Source organism: Syngnathus acus, chromosome 5 (assembly GCF_901709675.1).
Source record: "Syngnathus acus chromosome 5, fSynAcu1.2, whole genome shotgun sequence".
NCBI classification, from domain to species: domain Eukaryota; kingdom Metazoa; phylum Chordata; class Actinopteri; order Syngnathiformes; family Syngnathidae; genus Syngnathus; species Syngnathus acus.
In genome coordinates, this window is record NC_051091.1 from 1,347,187 (window position 1) to 1,367,362 (window position 20,176).

The 20,176-nt window shown below is 43.7% G+C and overlaps 3 protein-coding genes across 12 annotated transcripts in view; 1 reads left to right on the forward strand and 2 right to left on the reverse strand.

Annotated features, from left to right (window-relative positions):
* Positions 1-423: 423 nt before the first annotated feature.
* tnni1b (troponin I type 1b (skeletal, slow)) lies at positions 424-2,674 on the reverse strand. 2 transcript variants are annotated; one of them, XM_037252346.1, is made up of 8 exons: positions 2,578-2,674; positions 1,900-1,953; positions 1,791-1,797; positions 1,685-1,726; positions 1,494-1,625; positions 959-1,048; positions 715-891; positions 424-649 (listed from the first exon to the last, which is right to left on the reverse strand). In XM_037252346.1, the coding sequence occupies exons 2-8, from the start codon at positions 1,911-1,913 to the stop codon at positions 548-550; spliced, it is 564 nt and encodes a 187-aa protein (XP_037108241.1). In that variant the 5' UTR covers positions 1,914-1,953; positions 2,578-2,674; the 3' UTR covers positions 424-547. The 2 variants fall into 2 exon arrangements, with proteins under 2 accessions (XP_037108241.1, XP_037108242.1); XM_037252347.1 differs by having other exon boundaries at positions 1,900-1,933; positions 2,578-2,632.
* Positions 2,675-2,727: 53 nt separating this feature from the next.
* csrp1b (cysteine and glycine-rich protein 1b) lies at positions 2,728-5,307 on the reverse strand. 2 transcript variants are annotated; one of them, XM_037252382.1, is made up of 6 exons: positions 5,168-5,307; positions 4,753-4,862; positions 4,185-4,353; positions 3,706-3,835; positions 3,527-3,620; positions 2,728-3,455 (listed from the first exon to the last, which is right to left on the reverse strand). In XM_037252382.1, exons 2-6 carry the CDS (start codon positions 4,859-4,861, stop codon positions 3,379-3,381), a joined length of 579 nt encoding a protein of 192 aa, XP_037108277.1. In that variant the 5' UTR covers position 4,862; positions 5,168-5,307; the 3' UTR covers positions 2,728-3,378. The 2 variants fall into 2 exon arrangements, with proteins under 2 accessions (XP_037108277.1, XP_037108278.1); XM_037252383.1 differs by having other exon boundaries at positions 4,753-4,895; positions 5,168-5,291.
* A 2,980-nt stretch (positions 5,308-8,287) lies between these two features.
* Positions 8,288-20,176, forward strand: part of nav1b (neuron navigator 1b) — a 31,095-nt gene continuing 19,206 nt past the window's right edge. For 7 of the 8 annotated variants that reach the window (XM_037251457.1, XM_037251459.1, XM_037251458.1 and 4 more), the window contains exons 1-2: positions 16,052-17,058; positions 19,706-19,808. In XM_037251457.1, coding sequence (XP_037107352.1) covers positions 16,347-17,058; positions 19,706-19,808 — 815 coding nt within the window. In that variant the 5' untranslated portion in view covers positions 16,052-16,346. Of the gene's footprint in view, positions 8,650-10,861; positions 11,469-11,677; positions 11,755-16,051; positions 17,059-19,705; positions 19,809-20,176 lie in introns of those variants that run through there. The other variant, XM_037251464.1, reaches the window with a different exon arrangement.

Here is a 20,176-nt window from a genome sequence, read left to right on the forward strand (position 1 = left end):
TCACCACCATGTGGTCAAACTGAAAACTGGCTGAGTCTGTAAATGAGATGAACGTCCTGGATATTGGTCCTCGAGACATCTTCGCAGTCGAGCCGATATTTGCATACCATCCTTAGATCGCCAGATGCGATACTATAAGCAGCATTCAAACGACTGACCTCGATTTCTTTCAACGTTCCCTGATTTTTCATTGTTGAAAATTCAGCCTGAAGAAATTTCCCAAACATGATAGATGCATTGTTCTATTTTTCCATGGTGGCTTATTTTGATGACTCGAGGGGTCAGAGCAAGATAACGGTGTAGCTCAAGCTACCTAGCTAATCACATGTGCCAAAGAGGCCTATTCTAACACTCTCAAGTTAAAAGCTTCCTAAAGATGATATCCGATTTGTCATTTTTTCATGCTGTAAAACTTAAGGCACATTGTGAGTGTGTTGTGTTTATTATATTGGCAATGAAAGAGAACACACAAATGCTCAATGAGCGCTCAGCATATCGCCGTCTGCAGGACTGAAACGAACTGAGATGGTTTATTCAGTAATGAGATCTACTGGGCGGGAGCCTGGGCGTCAAACATCTTCTTGCGTCCTTCCATACCCGACATGGCCTCTACGTTCTTTCGCCAGTCGCTCACTTCCGCCGTCTTCTCCTGCAGAAGATACAATCAGCTTGGGACTTTTTTTCAACGTGTATTTCATTTTCTTGTGCGCTGACCTTCTCCGTGTCTTCCTTCTTGACTGACTTGAGGTTAGCGCGCAGATCCAAGGACACTTTGTGCTTGGAGCCCAGCAGCGAGCGAAGGATGGCGTCGGCCGACACCCTCACCCGCCGAAGGTTGGGTCGCTTGAACTTTCCTCGCAGGTCCAGAACCTTGATGTTCAGGTCTTTGATCTAAGCCACGCAGCAGAGAAACTGTGTAGAAATGGAAGACTGTGGACATTGTCCGTGCAACTTTTACCTCTCGCGTATTGTGCGTGACTTTGGCCTCAATGTCGTACCGTTCCTCATCCACCACGTCGATTTTGGAGTGCAGTTCTTCACAAAGTTTCTACATAGACAATACAAGAATATTACTGCATGGATACATGAATGGTCTAATTGGGACATTTCCAAGGGTCCCTTAAATTCCGTCTCCTGGGGATCTGGCTGCTACCAAAATATTAACCAAGTATAGCTGGCGGAGGGACCAACACAAAACTCATTTTGGCTCCTGTGTGGGGTTTGCGTGTTCTCCCTGTGCCTGCATAGGTGTCCTCTGGGTATTCCGGTTTTCTTCCACATTCCAAAAATGTGCATGATAGGCCGTTTGACCACTTCAAATTGTCAGTAGGTGTTGAGTGTGAGGGTAAATGGTTGTTTGTCTATGTGCCCTGTGATTGGCTGACTACAACTTCATGGTACCAGTATGCCTGCGAATCAATGAATGAATGACTGAGTAGATGGGCCAAAAAGTTTCAGGAAGGAGCATTTGAACATCTTAAAACAACAAGTACCTGCAGTTCCTCCAAGCTCATGGAGTTGATATTTATGGGAGGTGCTTTTTCCTCCAGGTACTTTTCCTTCTGCTTCTCTTTCTCTACCAGTTCCTGTTCCAGATCCTCTTTGGCCTTGGCCACCATCAAGCTCTGCAACACAATAATGCTTGACCTCCTCCATGTTTGCACACACACCATTGAACCCTCACCTTCAGCATGAGCTTGCGAGAAGCTGAGATTTTAGATTTATTCTGCGAGAAACAATAAGGCGGTCAGTGCGGTCGAACATGCTGGACACCATGTTGAAGGTCTTACCTCAGGCCTGGAATGGAAGCATTGGAAATGAGTGTCATCGCAATGATTATGTTTCTTAATCATGCTCTAAAAATAAACACCGATGAGAGACGACAATCACAACACTTACGCTTTCTCCGGCATCTTGACTATCTGAGTTGATCCTGAAAGACAAAAATAACACCTTTTGGGGCCCCCCCAAAGGATCTTAATACACTTTCCACTCCAGAAACATTCCACCGCATTGATGAGTGTCTGGCCTTTCCCAGAATGGAACTGTCTCCCTCGGCGGCCGGGTATTTATTGAATTACTCACGCCTGGATCTTATCGTACGTGCAATAGGGTTTGTTTATTTTTTGCGCGTACGCTTAGCCTGCATTAGCATGTCTAAGTTGTAAAAAGGTCTGCTGGGTAGCATCAAGCTGTCAACTGAGCCACCATCCCTTGTACGCACCCTCTTGTTTTCCTCATTGCATTCTTGTCTTGGCCAAATACAGACAAGTGATGGCAGACACGATACAACAACATGGCAACAATTAGAAAGGATATTCACTCTTCTGGGCAAGTCTCCCAAAAACTCAATCACACAACTAATAGACGAAGCCTAACTCAATATTATTATTTAAAAATAATCCACAGATTTAAAAGTAGATTTAGAAAACATCACAATGAAACTATAACAAACAAAACGTTCTACAGAATTTCAATGGACTATTTTGGGACTGACAAACATTAGTGATATGTTCCATTTAATTTCAATTTAAAAGGAGTCAATATTTGAATTAAATGTTGTTAGGTCTTACATACCTTTGTGAGAAGATGAAGTGAGATAGCAAGTGATGCGTGGAAGAACAGCAGGGGGGATATTTATCCCTCACCCGCCTTTGTCCCTCCTCTTTTGCTTGGTTTCAATGCACACACACGCACACTGCTCCCATCAGAAATAAGAGGCGACACTGACATGGATACTGCATGTTTATTTTGCGTGTCGCCAAGCTGGCATTCAAGGTACATAAAGAGGCAGCAACGTCAAAATCAATAAAGTACAAGTGTGCTCGGATGTGGCCACTGACCTCTTTCTGTTTGCTTCTATTCTACTCACACACATGGATGGCTGCAGTGAAGATCATTGCTTATCAACAAAAAATAAATGTTGTGGCTAATTTGTGTGAAAGATTTCTATTGGTCCGTAGTGTCACTTCTAGCAAGGGGCGCATCGGGACCACTTAAAAAAGAAAAGAAAGAAATATTCATGATATTTCCAGAATAAAGTCTGGGTCTAATTTATTTTTGAATTAAAAAAAAAAAAAAGTAATGTTAGGAGAAAAAAAATTAACAATAACATTACAACCATAAGAACGACATTACTTTGGAAACTTTGTTACACAAACAATTGTATAGACCTATCAAAAAAAATAGAATTTCTCGCACAGCATTCAGATTTTTTTTCTGTTAACGTGAGTCGCCATGTTTTCAACTTTTATTTTCATATAACTTCTTCTCATTAAGATATGACCTTTCTTTTTGCCCCCAGTACATTTCCCCTTGCTTTGTTTTCAGCGTGTCTGCAGCTGAAGCAGCGTGATGAACATAAAAAGACTTTGGACTTCACTGGGAATGAGCCAGAGCTCCAGCACCCTGACCAAAACCAAAACCTTTCGGTCCAAAGTTCTTAGCGTAGCAACCTGTGAATGCATAGCAGACCAATGTTTGGAGTTCAAAAGATTTGCCCGAGACCACCTTAATAGCGCTGTACCTTTACAGAAGATCTCGCCGTCTCTGTCCGCCACAGTGGTGGACTCCAGTCCCTTGCCGCAGTTAGCGCAGCGGAAGCAACCTTTATGCCATGACTGAGGACAGACACAAAAAGTCCAATCTTTAACAAAAAAAAAGACATGTATTGAATTTCTAAAAAAAAAAAGAGATCTTCCTTACGTTGCCCCCTCCAATAACCTTCTCCGCCGCGTAGACCGTTTTGCCACAGCGTGGACAAACATCGGAGCCTGCAGCTTTCTTGGCAAATGCGGAGGCGTTGGGGTTATTGGTAGGATTGTGCGGAGATTCTCTATCATGAGAATAATAAAGATTACAATATTATCACAAGTTGAAATAGAATAGAATTTGTTTCTCATCAAATTAAAATTTTTGTAATATTTTTTCTCATTGGTGAATGATCGCATGAATATAATTATTCTCTATTATTCCAACTTTATACCTTTACCCTAACCCGTAAAACTGAGAGAAAAGATTGTATTCTCAGAATTCAAGTCATAATTAAAAAAAATCTCCTGTTAGGACTTTACTGTGTGACACCTCTTTTGACTTTGTCAAACTAAAATTATTGTGTAATCTGATTTTATTCATTACATGAAAATAATAATGCAGGCAATGCATTAGGTAGGCTTTCTACTTACACCGGGGGCTTGATTCCAAGACCCTCTCCCGTATCCATGCTGAGGGTCCCCGCTCCCCCGCCAAAGCCGTAGCCTTTCGGCCCATACTTTTTGCCGTAGCACGACTTGCAGTAGATCTCGTCCACGTGCACAGCCACTGTTGTGCTGTCCAAATTCTTCTTGCACACCACTTCCAATGTGTAAAAAATAGAGAAAATGTTGTTGCGCAAGTTTTATAACTGGGGATGTTCAGAATTAGATCATCACAGTTAAACTCATCACAGATTGAAACAATTACTCAACTTCCCTCAGTTAAATTGCATCGATCAACTCCAAATAAAGTTCAAATGTTCTAGTAGATTTGTTACCAATCCGTGTATTTGGGTGAGGGATTTTTTCATGATGGATTTCAATGACGTCAAGCCGAAATGCTTGAGGGTGAGCGTGTGTGGCTTCCTCTTCCTTAAAAGGACAACTTTGTCACATGTTTCCAGCACACCCATATAAGGACTACAATGTGTCAACGCAAGCATTTGCTTGCCCGAATCCTCCGCATTCCACGCCAACACTTATGTGTAAATGGACTTACTGCACAGGAAGCAGGATTTATGCCAGCTCTTTCCTTCGCATTGCACTTCCTCTGCAAAGTAGACCGTCTTCTGGCAGCAGCCACATTTGTTCCCCCCTCCGAAAGGCATCCTGCGCACATGCAGGTTAACCGTTCAACTATACCTTTAAATGGAGAAAAGACACTTTTGGAGTATGTGAAGAAGAGCTGGAATACACTCAGAAAACACGCAGCCTCTCACCCTGCAAGAATGTCGGAAGGCTAATCTACCAGATCGTCCTTTGTAAACAGGACATTCCTTGGCGCTAATCAGGTCAAGATAAAGTTTCCCAGAGCAACAGAAATGTTGGAATAAAACCACACTTTGTGACTAGCTCTTCTTTCCAGGAGGTCGCAAACATTTTTTTAAAAGAGAGAAGTTTAAGATTAAGTTTACCTGCGTGGATGTAGTCTCTTGGTTCGCCTTCACGAAAGATGTCCTCTGAGATTAGAGCAAAGACGGAGCAGCTCCCAGGACACTGAGCTGATCAGAGGGAGGAGTTAGAGGTGTGTGTGTGCATGCGAGTGTCCAAACATCCGAACAAGATGCTCGGCCACCTCATCTAGCTCCTCCTAATATGGAGCAGCAGTGCGCCCCTCCGGGCTTCTCACCCTATCTCCAAGAGAGAGCCCGGTGGCCATCAGACCGATACTGGTCGTACAGGAACCGAAGGAATCCAGTCATGGAGCTCCATATTTTGTGTCATGCCTCACCAAGGATCTATTTGCCAGGCACAAGTGAAGGTTTGCTGCAATATTTCCAGTCTGGTAGCATCACTTTTCTCTCATAACATTAAAACTACTGTATATCTCAGAACATGATGACTTTTTTTAGAACCATGAAAGAACCACTTTGAAAGTTGCTCTGGATCTTAGCCCAATCTAGCTGAAATTTAATGGGGCCCACTGCTGACATATTTTTGAAATAGGCAGGAGACATTTCATTTTTTTCATTTCGACTGTATTTGTATACAAGCCATAAAAAGACCATTTTCAATGTTCTATCCCTTTATTTTGCAGGTGCACCAGCTTGCATGCACGCTTCTGGGAGGACTTGCTACAAGCTGCTGGAGCAAGTGATGCTACCCGCTTGTGTCCTCCTTGCTTCAAGCATCATGCGAAGAGACAACGGCGGACTCAAGACGTCTATTTATAGCCAGCCTTTCGGACAGGGCTCACCCTGGCTTCGGCGCTGCGTGGCCCCGTCTATGAAAGCGGGAGAGAGAGGAAGGAAGAGGGGTGACAGGCGCTTGGTGGAGTAATCCGGAGCAAGAGGAAGACGACGGGAGGCAAGACGCTATAAGAGGCTGCAGGCACGAGCAGGATGCACGCCACGTTCGACAGCTTCTCTCCTCTCTGAGACTTGAGCGGAAGACAGGGCAAGATAAGACAGGAAGAGGTGAGTTGGCACTTTGACTGCTTAACATTTTTATTTTTATTATGCATTTGCAGATTCAACCTTGAACAATAAAACGTTTTGCAAAGACAATAATGCTTACAATAAGACTCTTTGGTGCACATAAACAAAGCACAGCTAGTTTAATATCTTTTTATGGTTTTGAATTCAGTGGTTGATATTCAAATTATTATTACTCGATTTTTTTGTGTTGAATTTGTAGCCATCCATCCAGTTTTTGTAGCATGCTTCAGGGTCATAATTACTATCCCTGCTGACTTTGGGCATGATGTGTGGTGCATATAGACAAAAAATATATTTCTTTTCAATGCCTTTCAATATTTTAATATCATATTTCTTATGTATTATAAATGATGGGCGGCTCGGTGGCGCACTGGGTAGCACGTCCGCCTCACAGTTAGGAGGGTGCGGGTTCGATTCCACCTCCGGCCCTCCCTGTGTGGAGTTTGCATGTTCTCCCCGGGCCCGCGTGGGTTTTCTCCGGGCACTCCGGTTTCCTCCCACATCCCAAAGACATGCTTGGTAGGCCGATTGAAGACTCCAAATTGTCCCTAGGTGTGGGTGCGAGTGCAAATGGTTGTTTGTCTCTGTGTGCCCTGCGATTGGCTGGCAACCGGTTCAGGGTGTCCCCCGCCTACTGCCCGATGACGGCTGGGATAGGCTCCAGCACTCCCGCGACCCCCGTGGGGACTAAGCGGTTCAGAAAATGGATGGATGGATTATAAATGATTACTCTTAACATCCATTTTAATTACAACTGCTGTAATACTTTTAATTGTTCAAGTCATTTTAGATACTCATAAAAATCAGAACCAATTCATTTCAGTGACAGTTGTATCCCGTACCGCACATAGCCTCATGCAAAAAATTATAAAAGACAACTATTTAGTGCATTTAGTGTGAATTTTTTAACGATTTTGCTACAAAAGAGGTCACTAACATGTTTCCCATGGTGAGTGTCAGGTGATTCCCTAGGAATGCTTTAATAGATGTAAACACATGCAGTGATGTCTACAAATAAAATATTGCATTTTGATCATTCTTTCCTACCTTGTTAAATCATAATTGATATAAAATGAGAAATCAATAACATGAAGGTTTCATCACATTTATGAATAGCCTTAATTGTTAATCAAAAAAAATATTTTAATGACTGCTTCACGTAATGCTTGCCTGTGATTAGTTATGAAAATTCTGTGCACTTGATTGTGGAGCGATGCAGTTCCACCTATGCGTCACTAGAGGACATCAGTGAGAAGACTATTCGACACGCCCTGTATTTGTGTGTGTGTGTGTGTGTGTGTGTGTGTGTGTGTGTGTGTACCTCATTATCCAAAGTAGGACGTGCAGGCAACTGAGTGTGACATGCATAGTTACTAATTAGATGAAAACGATACAACGAACAACGGGAAGAGAGAGGAACTTTGTTATCAGTTGGTGCAGTCATCTTCTTGTACCTGTCGTGTGTGTGTGTTTTTTATCTGCACAGCAGCCCTTATTAACTTGTGATTGTGTTCCCCAAGCTTGGGATGTAATATGACAGATAAGGATTTGGATGTGTCAAGGTCAAACTCTGTCTGCGCTGCGTGTGTATATTGCAATCATTTATCTGTAGATGTGAGACTATAATCCTCTTTACTTATGACCAAAGGTTGGCAAAGGTCTGCCCACAAGGAAGGCAATTTTCTCTAACGTGCAAGACGGACCAACCAAAAGGCGGCAATACGCCTCCGGCTCGCTTCACACCAGTGTGGGTGTTGCCTCATGACTCGCGGCTAATGCTAAATTTGGTTGTGGTCCATCTGCCGGCTTCAAAGACATTGAATATATTTCCAAATGCCAACATAATATACGATATTTTATATTTCTTATATACGTAAATGGAACCCTTTTTGGATTTGGGGGTTATTCAAGAGAAGTATTTTGGCGATCATTTTTCTTGCTTGAGACAACTGGCAAATTTTTCTTTTGAATTTTCGGTTATATTTTGCTTTATTTACAACTTATTTGCAGTACATGTCGACTGAGTCTCTCTTTACTTTAGTTGTGTTTTGCCCTTGAGGGTGGTGCCGAGGGAGCCCGAGCAGCTCCAAAATGAGCCCTAGCTCCAAAATGTGCCATGACAATTTAAATCAGACCAGTTAAACGGTTCTGGCTGTGAGCAAGACGCGCTGCCAAGCCGCCGTGCGACAGACAGATGGACAATTGGCTAAAATTAGGAACCTTTTCACCAGGTGCCATTTTTAGCTCTTGGAGGGAGCGGTCCAGTTAGCCTGGGTTGGCATTTATAGCCAGGGTGACGGAGGATGCGACTGACTAGAGTGTGCTTATACAAGCAGGGAGGAGAGCACCCCTCTCCACTCCACCCCACCCCAAGGCTACTGAAGGATGTCCCGTCTAGGGTGGAAAGAAAGACTTGTCGGGAGGATGCTACATGATCGCGCCATTTGTGAGCCTGCCTGGTAAGTTGTTGTTCTTGTCTGCAACTTCTTGGAATGCATTTGGCTGGCAGTCATTAAATGTGTAATTGGATGCAGGGGCATGTCCTGTAATGCACTTCTATCTATATATGAGGATGTCTGCTGACTCATACAAGCCGAGTGAGCTCCTCCAGGCGCATTTCAGCGCTTTGTTTGCAATGATAATATTGACATTTTTTATGAAGACACTGATCAAACAAAAATACAGCTTCTAGTGTTTGCATTTATTTTAAATGATCACTTGTACAACATTTCTAGAATAGCACAATGTCATATCACAAGTGAGCAGTTTTTAGAACAGTCCGGCACATTATTCATGTGGTCCTCACGGGTCCTCACGCCCCACATTGGAGACCCCTGGTCTAACCACTGTTTCACCATATTGTCTATGTTGTAATAATGTCTGACATGCTTTTGTCAAAATACTATCATGAATTATAGTACTTTATATGCACCTTTGTTTTGGCTTGCTGAAATTGTTTTTTTAAGAGATTGGCTCTGTACCCGTGTTTGTTACAATGATGACCAAGGGTGATAACAGAGTTGCTTTGCATCTGGCCGACAAGTGTATGTGGGTCATTAGAAAAATCAACCCCACTGTTATGCAACACTGCATCAGTCCTGCTTCATGCAAAATTTGCAATCATTTAGTTGAACACTTATTCATGCCTCAATAGCAGCAGCTGAATTGGCTGCAAGTTTAAATGTGTGTTGTTGTTTTTTTACTTGACTGTGGAAAACCTTAGTCAACACAGATTTTGTTTGATCAACATCATACAATACCATCACCAACAAAAACCAACATTTTTTGTTAACAATCCGCGCGCGTGTGTGTGCGTGCGCGCGACCCCGCCATGTGTTTTGCAGACATCACTTCCTCACAGGCAAAGCTTTTCGGCCGGCGGAAAAGGAAATGAGCAATGTGGGTTGCTATAAATAAAAAGTGGATCAAGAAGTGTGGAGAAAATTTCATGTTCAACTATTCTTCTAGAGCAGGAGGGCAGGGAATAATCAAATTTTAATACAACCTCACTCCATGCCACGTAAGATTCAAAGAGGAGAATAAAGCATGAAATGATGCAGCCAGGTTTGGTCATTTATATTTCATCCCAAGTTCTTTTTATAGCACTGAGCAAATGGACTCTTCTGAAGTCTTATGAGCTCCAGTAAGTGGATCCTGGTGCAAGTATCTTTTTTTTTTTTTTTTGGATGATTATAGGTTTCCAGCAGCCACCGCCGCTCATTGTGCTGTTTCTTTTGTCCACTAGTAGAAAAGGTCACGTTTGATTTGCATGCATAAATATTATGTGTGTATCAAACTGGAAGCCTTTGCTCTCACTTTCAAATAGATAGCATGGATGTGGTTTGTGGAATAGGACGCGACTAAGCCCCCCGCCCCCTATGTACATCTTTGAAGCGCTGCGTGAGCCGAGCCGTGTCAGTCACTCACAGCGTGTTTCACACACCCGACGACCGTGACTACATTCCAACCGTATGCTACACATTTGATCTGTACATTGCTTCCTTGTGTCATTTATGACGTGCCCTCAAGCAAGCAGTACAGTTTGATCCACTGGTGACTGTGTAGCCACAAAGGCATCGGCTCCAACCCTCGTTTATTGTCCCACTTCGTCAGCAAGTCTGCGGTCAGAAAACGTTCCGTCTGTGGCCCAGACGCCCCCCTTTGCACCGTCGCCATTACTGGGTAAACCATCACCCTTCTTCTTACTAAATAATCCTTCTGGTGCCATTTTGATTTGACACGCTGCCACTTTGTCCCAAAAGATTCCAAAAGTCATTTTAAATGTGAGTCAATATCACCACAAGGTGCTTTCAAGACTTCTGCATTTCGCCCACAAAAAGTGGAGCTTTTCCACTCGACTCCATAGTCATTGTATGAAGTCAACGTTATGCTGTTGCAAATGCATATTGACTCACGCTACCACACTTAAAAAAATAAATAAATAAATAAATGGCAAGCAAAATATGTGCGCTTGTTGACAGGATAATTATATTTAATAACATTTATAGCTAATGATAGTAATTGAATGAAACTTGTGCAAGCACAGGCAGAAGTTGCAAACTCCATGCAGGAAGGCCGGACATCTGACCCGTTGTGCTAATGATGAGCCCGTTGTTGCATCAGTTACAATAGTATGGCTGCTCATAGATCCATTTTGTTTTGTCTTTGCAGGCATGACTTTCTCAAAGCAGCTGCTGGTTGCCCTTAGTTAGCATCAACACCAACGCAAGATGCCTTTCTCCAAAGCGGACTCCAAACTGCCGTACGGCGGCCTGCCAAATCCCACCTCGCACTTCCAGCACTCCACAAGACGACTTCCTTCCTGTTCCTCCGGATCCTCCGAGCTGCTGCTGAGAGGTTCATCTCTGAAGAACTTTGTGCAGCAAAGTTCCGGCGTATATTCGCAAGGGAGCACGGCGGCAGCGACACGGCGGAGTGATGGAACGTGCTCGGCTTACAGCAGCCCTCGTGTTCCCAAGAGGGAAGCCCCTCGTTCAAAAGACACGTTGGACCTCCGCACGGGTGCCCTTAGAGACCTTCAGCTTAGAAGGAACACAAATAAGAACTGGACTTTTGGAAAATATCGCCATACGAATATGGACAACGCTCAGAGTGTTGACAAAGCGGCTTTGTCCCGGAAACCTTACTCCAAAGGAGACAATAGGAATGCCGAGTCTTTGGAGAGAATGGGGAGCTTCCAACGAGATGTGAGGAGCATCTGTGCTTCCAAAACCAAACTTCTGGGAAGGGTGAACATGGTGGCACCTTTCAGGTACAGGTGAGGACCACTATATTATTATTGGAACAATTACTGGGAATATAATTTCAGTTTTAGGAGTTTTTTTTCCCACCCACCAAGTGGATAATTGCAACCAACTTATTATACGACTAAAGAGCTGCTATTTTCCAGATGTTTTCGTCAGCAACTGTTTTAATTGGACTATGATCAAAATGTTGTCATTTAAAAAAAATGACGTTTTACTGCAGGTGTCAGGCTCAGGAGGAGCCACAGGACCTGAGCGACTGCTCCTCAGACTCCATGGAGGTTTGCTGCGATGATCTCGGTGAGTCCTACCCATCCATCCATTTTCGTTCGTGCTGATCTTCGTTTGGGTTGCAAGTGAGAGTTTCCCAACTAACTTGAGGGCAAGAAGGACGTTGCCCGTCGCCACTGGTCACCAGATGATTTTAGGGCACATATGAACAAACAACCCTTCATGCTCATGGCCAAGTTTTGAGTCCTTAAATGTCACGCCTGAATTTGTCTCCCTCTAGTGGTATCATGAAGCAAAACGTTTTTTTTTCCCTTGCAAAGTTCAATGAGGTTGTTAGGCATCTTTCCAGCTGAGCGAACGCATCGCACACGGGCTGCTTGTTGTCACAAGAGAACAACTGGCAATAAAAACTTCACTCACGCCACTGTGCATGCCCCACACCTGTTATGTGCATCAACCGTTCGTTCCACTGGAGTCTTTACTTGCATGCAGGAAAAAACATCCCGAGGTCTTTGCCCAACTGTCAGCACAAGTATATTTTATGGTCTCTGGAGAGACATCAAGATGCCGTTTGAGTCCATTTCTTTGCTGCATAAAATGTGTAATGCAGGGAGTTTTTCTGCAGAGGTGTCAAAATAACCTTGTACTTTTCGCTACTAAAGTATGAATGTATTAGCACACTGTGTTCCTTGGCTTTAGCAGAAACTTAGTGGATTGCTGTTTATTACTATTCAGACAAATTACAGACCCTTTCAGGAGCTTCAAAAATATGTATTTTTTCAACTGACACATTAGTGCCTCCTGGAATGTTGTGAAAATGGCTTATTTTTCCACCAATGGACACCACTCTGGTTCCTATGTTGGTTACGCCTTGCTTGAAGTTTTTCCTATTGAAATTGAATATATTTTAGAGGTCTCCAACATGACCACCACAAAACTTGATCAGAAGCACCCTTTAGATAGTTTTACAAAAAACAATTGCAAGCGCAATGAAGTTCTTGTTTTAAAAGACAATTTTAGACATGCTGGTTTAAATAGATGACTTTGTGGTTTAGAAAATGGATGAGTTGGACCATAAAAAAACAACAACAAAACTATATACTTCTTCTTGATTATCATAATGATTGAGATGCTCCCCAGGGAGACGCCAGACCAGAGACTAAGTGTCTCTGAAAGAAGGCTGGACAGATGCAGACTTGAGTGCTTTGACGAGCGGATCAGCTTTCATGTCATTTTAGTGTCTCGCCGCTCTTGTGTGTGTGTTGTTGTTTTTTTTTTTTTGTAAGCAGACAGATCAAAAGCAGGCTTGTATTTGAGTTTTTAAAATAGAGCAGCAGTATGTCTTGCCATTAAATGGCTTATTGCAACGATTGAAGCACAATTTGTGCAGCAAAATTGATTTTACACGTAATTACTTTTTAGTATGTATTTTTGGAGGACTGGTGGCTGGTTTTCCTTCCGCCCTTCCTCCTCTCGTACGCTGAATTTCAAAGGAATGAATGGAGCCACTTCCATTGAATAGCAAACAAGTTTACTGTGTCCCCTCCCACAACGGCGCAAACAACCCTTTCTACCTTCCCCCTTCAAACTTCATCTATGTTCACAGTTACAGTTTGGAACGAAAATAAGATCCCTTATGTCAAAACCCATCCAAATCTGATCCAGAGTATGCATTTGGCAGAAAAGTAAAGTATGTGGAAAATATCTGTATCAACTTTGGTCAAATCAGGTTGCAATTTGTTGTGCTTCTGTAGGATCTTATTGCATTTTGAGATCATAGCTGCTGACACATGACACAAGCTTCGGCAGAGGTGCCTGCTTTGCGAGCGCTCACGTTTACTCACATTTGGTCTTTGTCGATGTAATTATCCTACTCTCATACACGCAGGTTTTCAGCACACCTCTCCCTCTGATCTTTAAGCCACAATGTCGTCACTATAGCATCATCCTTGCAGCTGAGCGCTCCGAAAATATGACGCATAGCGCTCGGGGAAGGCCAGCTGTGGAAGAGTCCGTCCACACAAACATGATGATGGAATCAAAGCCAGATGTGAAGGAGAGCAGGACACTGTTTAAATGTTTTTCCTCATCAAGTTCTCATCTAGCCCATTTTTTTTTTTTTGTGTAGAAAACGGCTTATGGCAATGTTGATAATTTTATCAACAACGTTCAAGGCGATTATGGTGTTGACATCCTTATTGGTATAAATCAAGCATAGCATGACTTCCTTTCTCGTGATGGCGATGGCTCATCTCCAAGCAAACAACATAGATGGCTTGTGCAAAATTAGCCTGATGGGAATTAGTCACCGAAGGATTAGTTTACGTTCTCGCTATCGCTCTTTCAAAACAATCACGCTATTGAGCCTACAGTGGGTGTGGATCCGTGACCTCTAGTCAGGGCATGGCGAGCGGACTTGAACATGTTCCCAGAGACTAATTGCCAGAACAAATGCAATCGTCCGTGTCTCTTCCTGGGTTGCCGTATTTAAAGAAAAGCACCGATGTGGATTCGGAGCCTGCTGTCGCAGACAGTCTCGGACTTTGTAGCGACATAATGGACATCACTCGACTTTGTGTTCTATAAAGTTCTTTCACTGCACACCATGAAAAAGCCCAGTAGCATTGTGTAAGCTTGAAAATGTTTTTTTACATTCTGTTGTGTCTCATTGCTGACTGGGTGGGTGGAATCTTTTACAACATTTATATGGTTGGTTTTGGCTTGAGTTTAATTTCAAATATGCTCCCCTGCTTTGATGAGGTGATACACTTTTTATGTAGGTCTGTATGCTATATACATTTTAATCATTAGGGCCATGTTGAATATAAAAACAATTACACTCAGTTGATAGAAAAGTCATCTTTTTACACTTCAATACTTACTAATATAACGTTACGTCAGGAATAACCAAGTACACCTACTGCTTGTTTACATGCAGTATTTTTGAGGAAAGATACAACTGTGTGTGTCGCTGTCTGTAAAAGCCAAATATAACTTTATTTACAGTTCAAGATTACACTTTTGCAAGGGACGCTGCATGCGTTTGGTCTGTGGTTTATGTGTGCAATGTGGTCTTGTGTCAAAAAGAGATGGGGGAGTTCCCATGATGCACTTCTCCTTGTGAGTCGCCCTCTGCGTGCTGTTTCATGTGGAATGTTAGGATATCTGAAATGTGGAATATTTTAAAGGAGGATTACATTCATGTGCGAGTGGAGAGACTGCGTGATGAACTCTGCGGGTGTGCGTCTGTGCGCGTGTGCGTCCGTGCGTGTGTTTGTGTATGTGTGTGCGAGCGTGTGTGTGTGTGTGTGTGTGTCTGTGTATGTAATTACATGTTTCATATGCATCGTTCCATATGTGGTTATGGGCGTGTTAACTTGCTTACATTGGCACGTCACTTGCTGAAGACTTTTTCAAACCGCTCTATTTTTACAAGCAAGGAATAAAAAGCAACAAAACGTGATTAAAACTTTCAGCCCACTTATACAAGGCATCGTAGTGCATGTGATGAATGTAGTTTGTGTTGGTAAAGCTTTGCTCCAGTTGTTGTATGGAATGAAGCCTCAACAGTTGCGTGTGTGACTACACCACTGGCTGCATATTCAGAGTCGGAATGGACATTTAGCCAAGCTAGATTTCCGAAAAATGTGTGGGGAATTTTGGTGGCAACAGTAATTACTGTGTGTCCATTTATTGTGTGTACTCCATTTAAGCAAATACGTTTATCCAAGAGGTGATTGAGGACATTAAGAAAACAGTGCAGAGACTTTGATTGAAGGTAGAATCAGCATTTGTGCCTATTTTTTTTTGTCTCGAGTGCTATATCTTGAAGCCTGATTAGTCGTACCTCATTCTGCCAATAGGAAAATGTCAATAACGACTAAAGCCACCTTGAGATGAGTGACAAGGTAAATAATGTTTTTCCTATATTGTGTTGGACTATAATTCCGTCTTGATTGTATGATTTATATCATGGGGAAAATACATTGTGTGAACTAAAGGATTGATGATTGGTTACATTTTTATCATGGGAAGAGCTACAAGTGTGCCAGCCCTAATTGACTCGGGGATCAATATCAACAGGCTACAGGGTTGGTCGGCTCACAAACGATGAGCGCAGCAAACAAACAGTGAAGGGGGGACGGGGGTGGTGGTGGTTGGTGGAAAGAACAAAGGATTGGGAGGAATCAGCAGAAAAATGCTTCGATACATCTGACCGGTGCCTTTTTTTTTGTCTTTCACATTGAGAAAGGCAAGAATGTGCAAATGCAGGGGAAAGCGATGAAGAGCAGAAGGGAGGAGAGTGCAAGCTGCGAGAGGGAGGAGGAAGAAAGAGAAGAGGAGGAGGAGGGGAGCGTCTCTGCGTCTGCCGCCGCTGTCATTCTGCTGCTGCGCACTCCCGCAGCAGGAGGGGTGCGTTTAGAGGCGGACGGAAAGAAGAAAAAAAAAGAAGGGGGGGGACGTTAGGGAAGGGAGCGCCTGGGCAGCACTGCAACAGCTGCAGCGGGAGCAAAGGAAGAAAGAGGAGGTTGCAGGATTGCTGCAAGAAGGAACCTTTTTTCAGGCAGGATTTCTTTGTGAGAGGAAGAAGGTTGCAGCGTGGAACCTCATTTTTCTTCCTTGTCCGTTGATGCTCAATTCTCCGCTCCCATGCCGGAGGCATGCATGGGAGGAGTGTGAAAGGAAGGGAAGGAGATTTCAAGATGGACAGCTCCAAAGCATACAGTCAAGCAGATGGCAAAGGACTTGGCTTTGGGGCCAAGAGGCCTAAATCTGGGGTGCCTCAGATTACCCAGCGGGGTGAACTCAAGGTTTACCGGGCAGGTAGCTCCGAGAACAGGCTGCCCGTGGCGTCCAGCCTCCGCAAGCAGAGATCCATGACCAACCTGGCCGTACTCACCGACGCCGAGAAGAAGTTGCACCTCTACGAGTGGTGCGATGACATGGCCAAGTCCGGGGTGGGCGGTTTGAGGAAGACGGGCAAGCCGACGGGCAAGATGCCAGGCGGTGGCGGCGGCGGCGCCCCGCTTTCTCGTAACCTCTCCAAGTCGGAGCACTCCCTCTTCCAAGGCAAACCCAAGCCCTTTGCCCCTCTGGCGGCTCCGTCAGCTCCCGGCAAGCAAAGCCGGATCCCTCGCGCTCCGTACGCGGAGGTGAAACCCCTCAGCAAGGCCCCCGAGGATGGAAGGTCAGATGATGAGATCCTCTCCAGCAAGGCCAAGGCAGCCGCCAAGAAGCCGGGAGCCGGAGGGGATTCTGGCTCCAAGGGTCAGGGGGAAGAAGATGGGGACAAGCCCTTCTTGAAGGTGGACCCCGAACTTGTGGTGACAGTGCTGGGGGACTTGGAGCAGCTGCTCTTCAGCCAGATGTTAGGTGAGTGAAGCAAGGCCAAGTTCAAGGAAAGATCAAGGTGCTCCGGTCGTGCGGTTCTTCACAGCTGACTTGAATGCAGATTGGATTGATCTGATCAAAGTATCTCTGCGAGTTACTGGCGACAGGCTGAGTGGTAGAAAATGGTTTCAGTCAGTGGTAGTGTCGTGGTCATTTTTGTATGTCTTTGATCACCATAGTTGTATGCGATTGATCAAGCACTTGTCCACGGTTTAGTTCCCCAGTTAGCAGCGTTGGGCTCCACCTCACCCGCTGAGTATCATTTGCAAACGAAACTGGAGAGAGGGAGGGATGGATGGATGGATAGTTGACCGTTTTCATATAGTGGTTCACAAAGCTGATTTGTTCAATCTCTAGTTCTGCCGTTGCCGAACGGTTTTGACCAGGATGTAGTTGCCCTCAGTCAACCCGGTTGCATTGATTCTGCCTCACCCAATACCCTGAGCAGCAAAAGCAATAGAATATAGATTGGTGAGGTTTAGATGGAGGGTGCTTTGACCACTGGTAATTTGCTCAATCTGATCACGTTGGTTCTGCAATTGACTAGTGGCAGGTTGTAAAATCAGCTGCGATTGGCTCCAGGTTGAGTAGTATGAAAAATGGAACTAGGGGGGTTTGTCTGTTGGTGGTTCACATAGCTGCTGCGGTTTGGGACCATTCCGTCGTCTCACAAGCCCCATTTGACTCCAAGTCAGATGGCATTGGAAAATGGATGGACGCCCCATTTGTGCGATCCTTGACGAATCCTCAGGGGCAGCACACGCCTCTCCGAGCCGGCACCACTCGCCACCTGCTCGCACAAATTACCCTGGCATCTCCAAATAGTCACACATTCCCTCATAAATTGTAATGTTTTCCAGACAGAGGATAGGATGTGAAAGGAATTGCGGTCATGTGCTATGCTGCATTGTTCTCACCATCCCTCAGCGAGCGAGTGTAATTGTGTGAAATGTGCTTGTTTCCCATCACAACGTAATTGCGAAGGGAAACAAAAAAAAAAAGCACTCGAGGGCTCTGCGGTGATGATGATTACCAGCAGCCTGATTTCTTCTGTCAAAACCCCATTGCTGCTCCCCAAATCAAAAAAAAAAAAAAATGCATAGACCCGTGTGCCATATTGGATACATATTGGAGGCGCAGACGCACATTTAGCCTCCTCCCGGCTCCATTCATGTGTTAGGGTGATGACAGATGGTTTGCACCCTGTGTGCAAATGGCAGAGAGATGATGCTGTATTCTCTTTGTGCGGATAGAGGTCACTTTTATCAATAGAGGATGCTATCGATCAAGAATTCTTTTGTTCTTTGGCAAGCCTCTAATGCTCACTTTTGATTGACACTGTCATAAAGGTCATTTTCCATTGTGCACTAATTGCACTGCGCCATATCAAGAGCTTTTTCTAATATTCTAGTAATCTTATTTAGCAATATTAAAGAAGGGCAAGCTACTACAAACCAGTATGATGAAGTGCAGTTCCACATACTGTTTGTTATCTTTGTGAGGAGAGCACAAAAGGCCTTTTAGAGAAGTCTCAAGTCTCTAGGATGAAATACATGGTCAGCGTGGTACTATAAATAAGATAATAAGGTGTCGTATTTATGAGCATGTGTTCCTGGTTACATCGTAATGAATAAATCTGTGCTGATTAAACATATTACTCATGCTTCGTTAGCCTGTGTGTATGTCTGTCAGGCACATTAGTTGCGTATATAAAAAAGCATACATCACGGGACCTTGCAAAAGTTTCCACCCCTTGTTTTTTTTCTAACCTGTTTTTGTTAGATTACAACCGCAAATGCTTACGATTTTTAAAATCTGAATTTTATTTGATAGACCTGCACAAAATAGCTTCAAATTAAAATAAGACTTGGTATATAAAATTCAAAATAAAAAAGAGAAAACAAACTCCAGCCGAATCGTGACAGCAACACAGATTCCAGGTCATTACGGCAACAGATTCCCATGCACGTAAGATGGAGACAGTTATATTGCTACTGACATCAAAACTAGACACGGCGGGCAGCTTGGTGGGGGCGTGTGTTGACCTAACATTTCATCGTAATGATATGCGATCGCTCATGCAAGAGTAGCACAAATGTCGCAATATCCCTCCCGACTTATGCCGAGAGAAAGAAATATGAAGTCGGTAGTGCTGCCTGCAAGCATCAAAGGGTTCAGAAATTTGACTTCCTGGCATTTTAAAGATACTGCTTCTCTGCACACTCCAAGTATTTCTGTCTTTATTTATTTTTTTAGCGAGGTTTACCCTTGAGGCTACTTCATTTCACCCATTTTCAATCAGTACACAGAAGATGAACTACCTAGAAAACTGCCAGGTATTGCTACACTCGGTAGATGGAAGGTTATGACCTTTAACCAAAGGACTAGTTTGACTTGAGCGGCCTGAACGAACAGCCAACTCTTAATCTCTTTTGGAAATATAAAGCAATGCTGCCATCAAGTTCATCAATTCATCATCCAAACCGCTTATACTCACGAGGGTCGCGGGTGTGTGTTCTAAAAGGCTACATTTTATTATTATATATGCATATATTATTTTATTATATTATTTATCACTTTTAACAAACAACAGCAACTTAATGGTTTTTTTTTTTAAATTGATCCACAGATCCTGAGTCGCAGAGAAAGCGCACGGTACAGAACGTCCTTGACCTCCGTCAGAATTTGGAGGACACGATGTCGAGTCTCCGGGGCTCCCAACTCAGCCACAGGTGACAATAAAATGAACCATCCCACAAATAGAAACTGAAGTTCATCACGTTAAGAGCAATGTAACAGCCATAGAGCAAGTCGCAACAACAACATAAGCAAGTACTTGGTTGTTTGACTTCCAACCATTTAGAACCAACCATACATATACAAACAATAAAAAAAAACGAAACCACCTTTGCGACAAACTGTCCCTTTAAAGCCTTGGACAGGTAACACTTGCTGTCTGCCTCTCTTCAAATTGGAGCAGGCCAATGCAGTTCCTCTGCTGATAAATTATCTGACAAGGACGGATAAAAATACTCCCATGGTCACCGCCATGGTAATATTTATCGAGGTGACTCGGTGCATATCGTTATGCAATGAAACT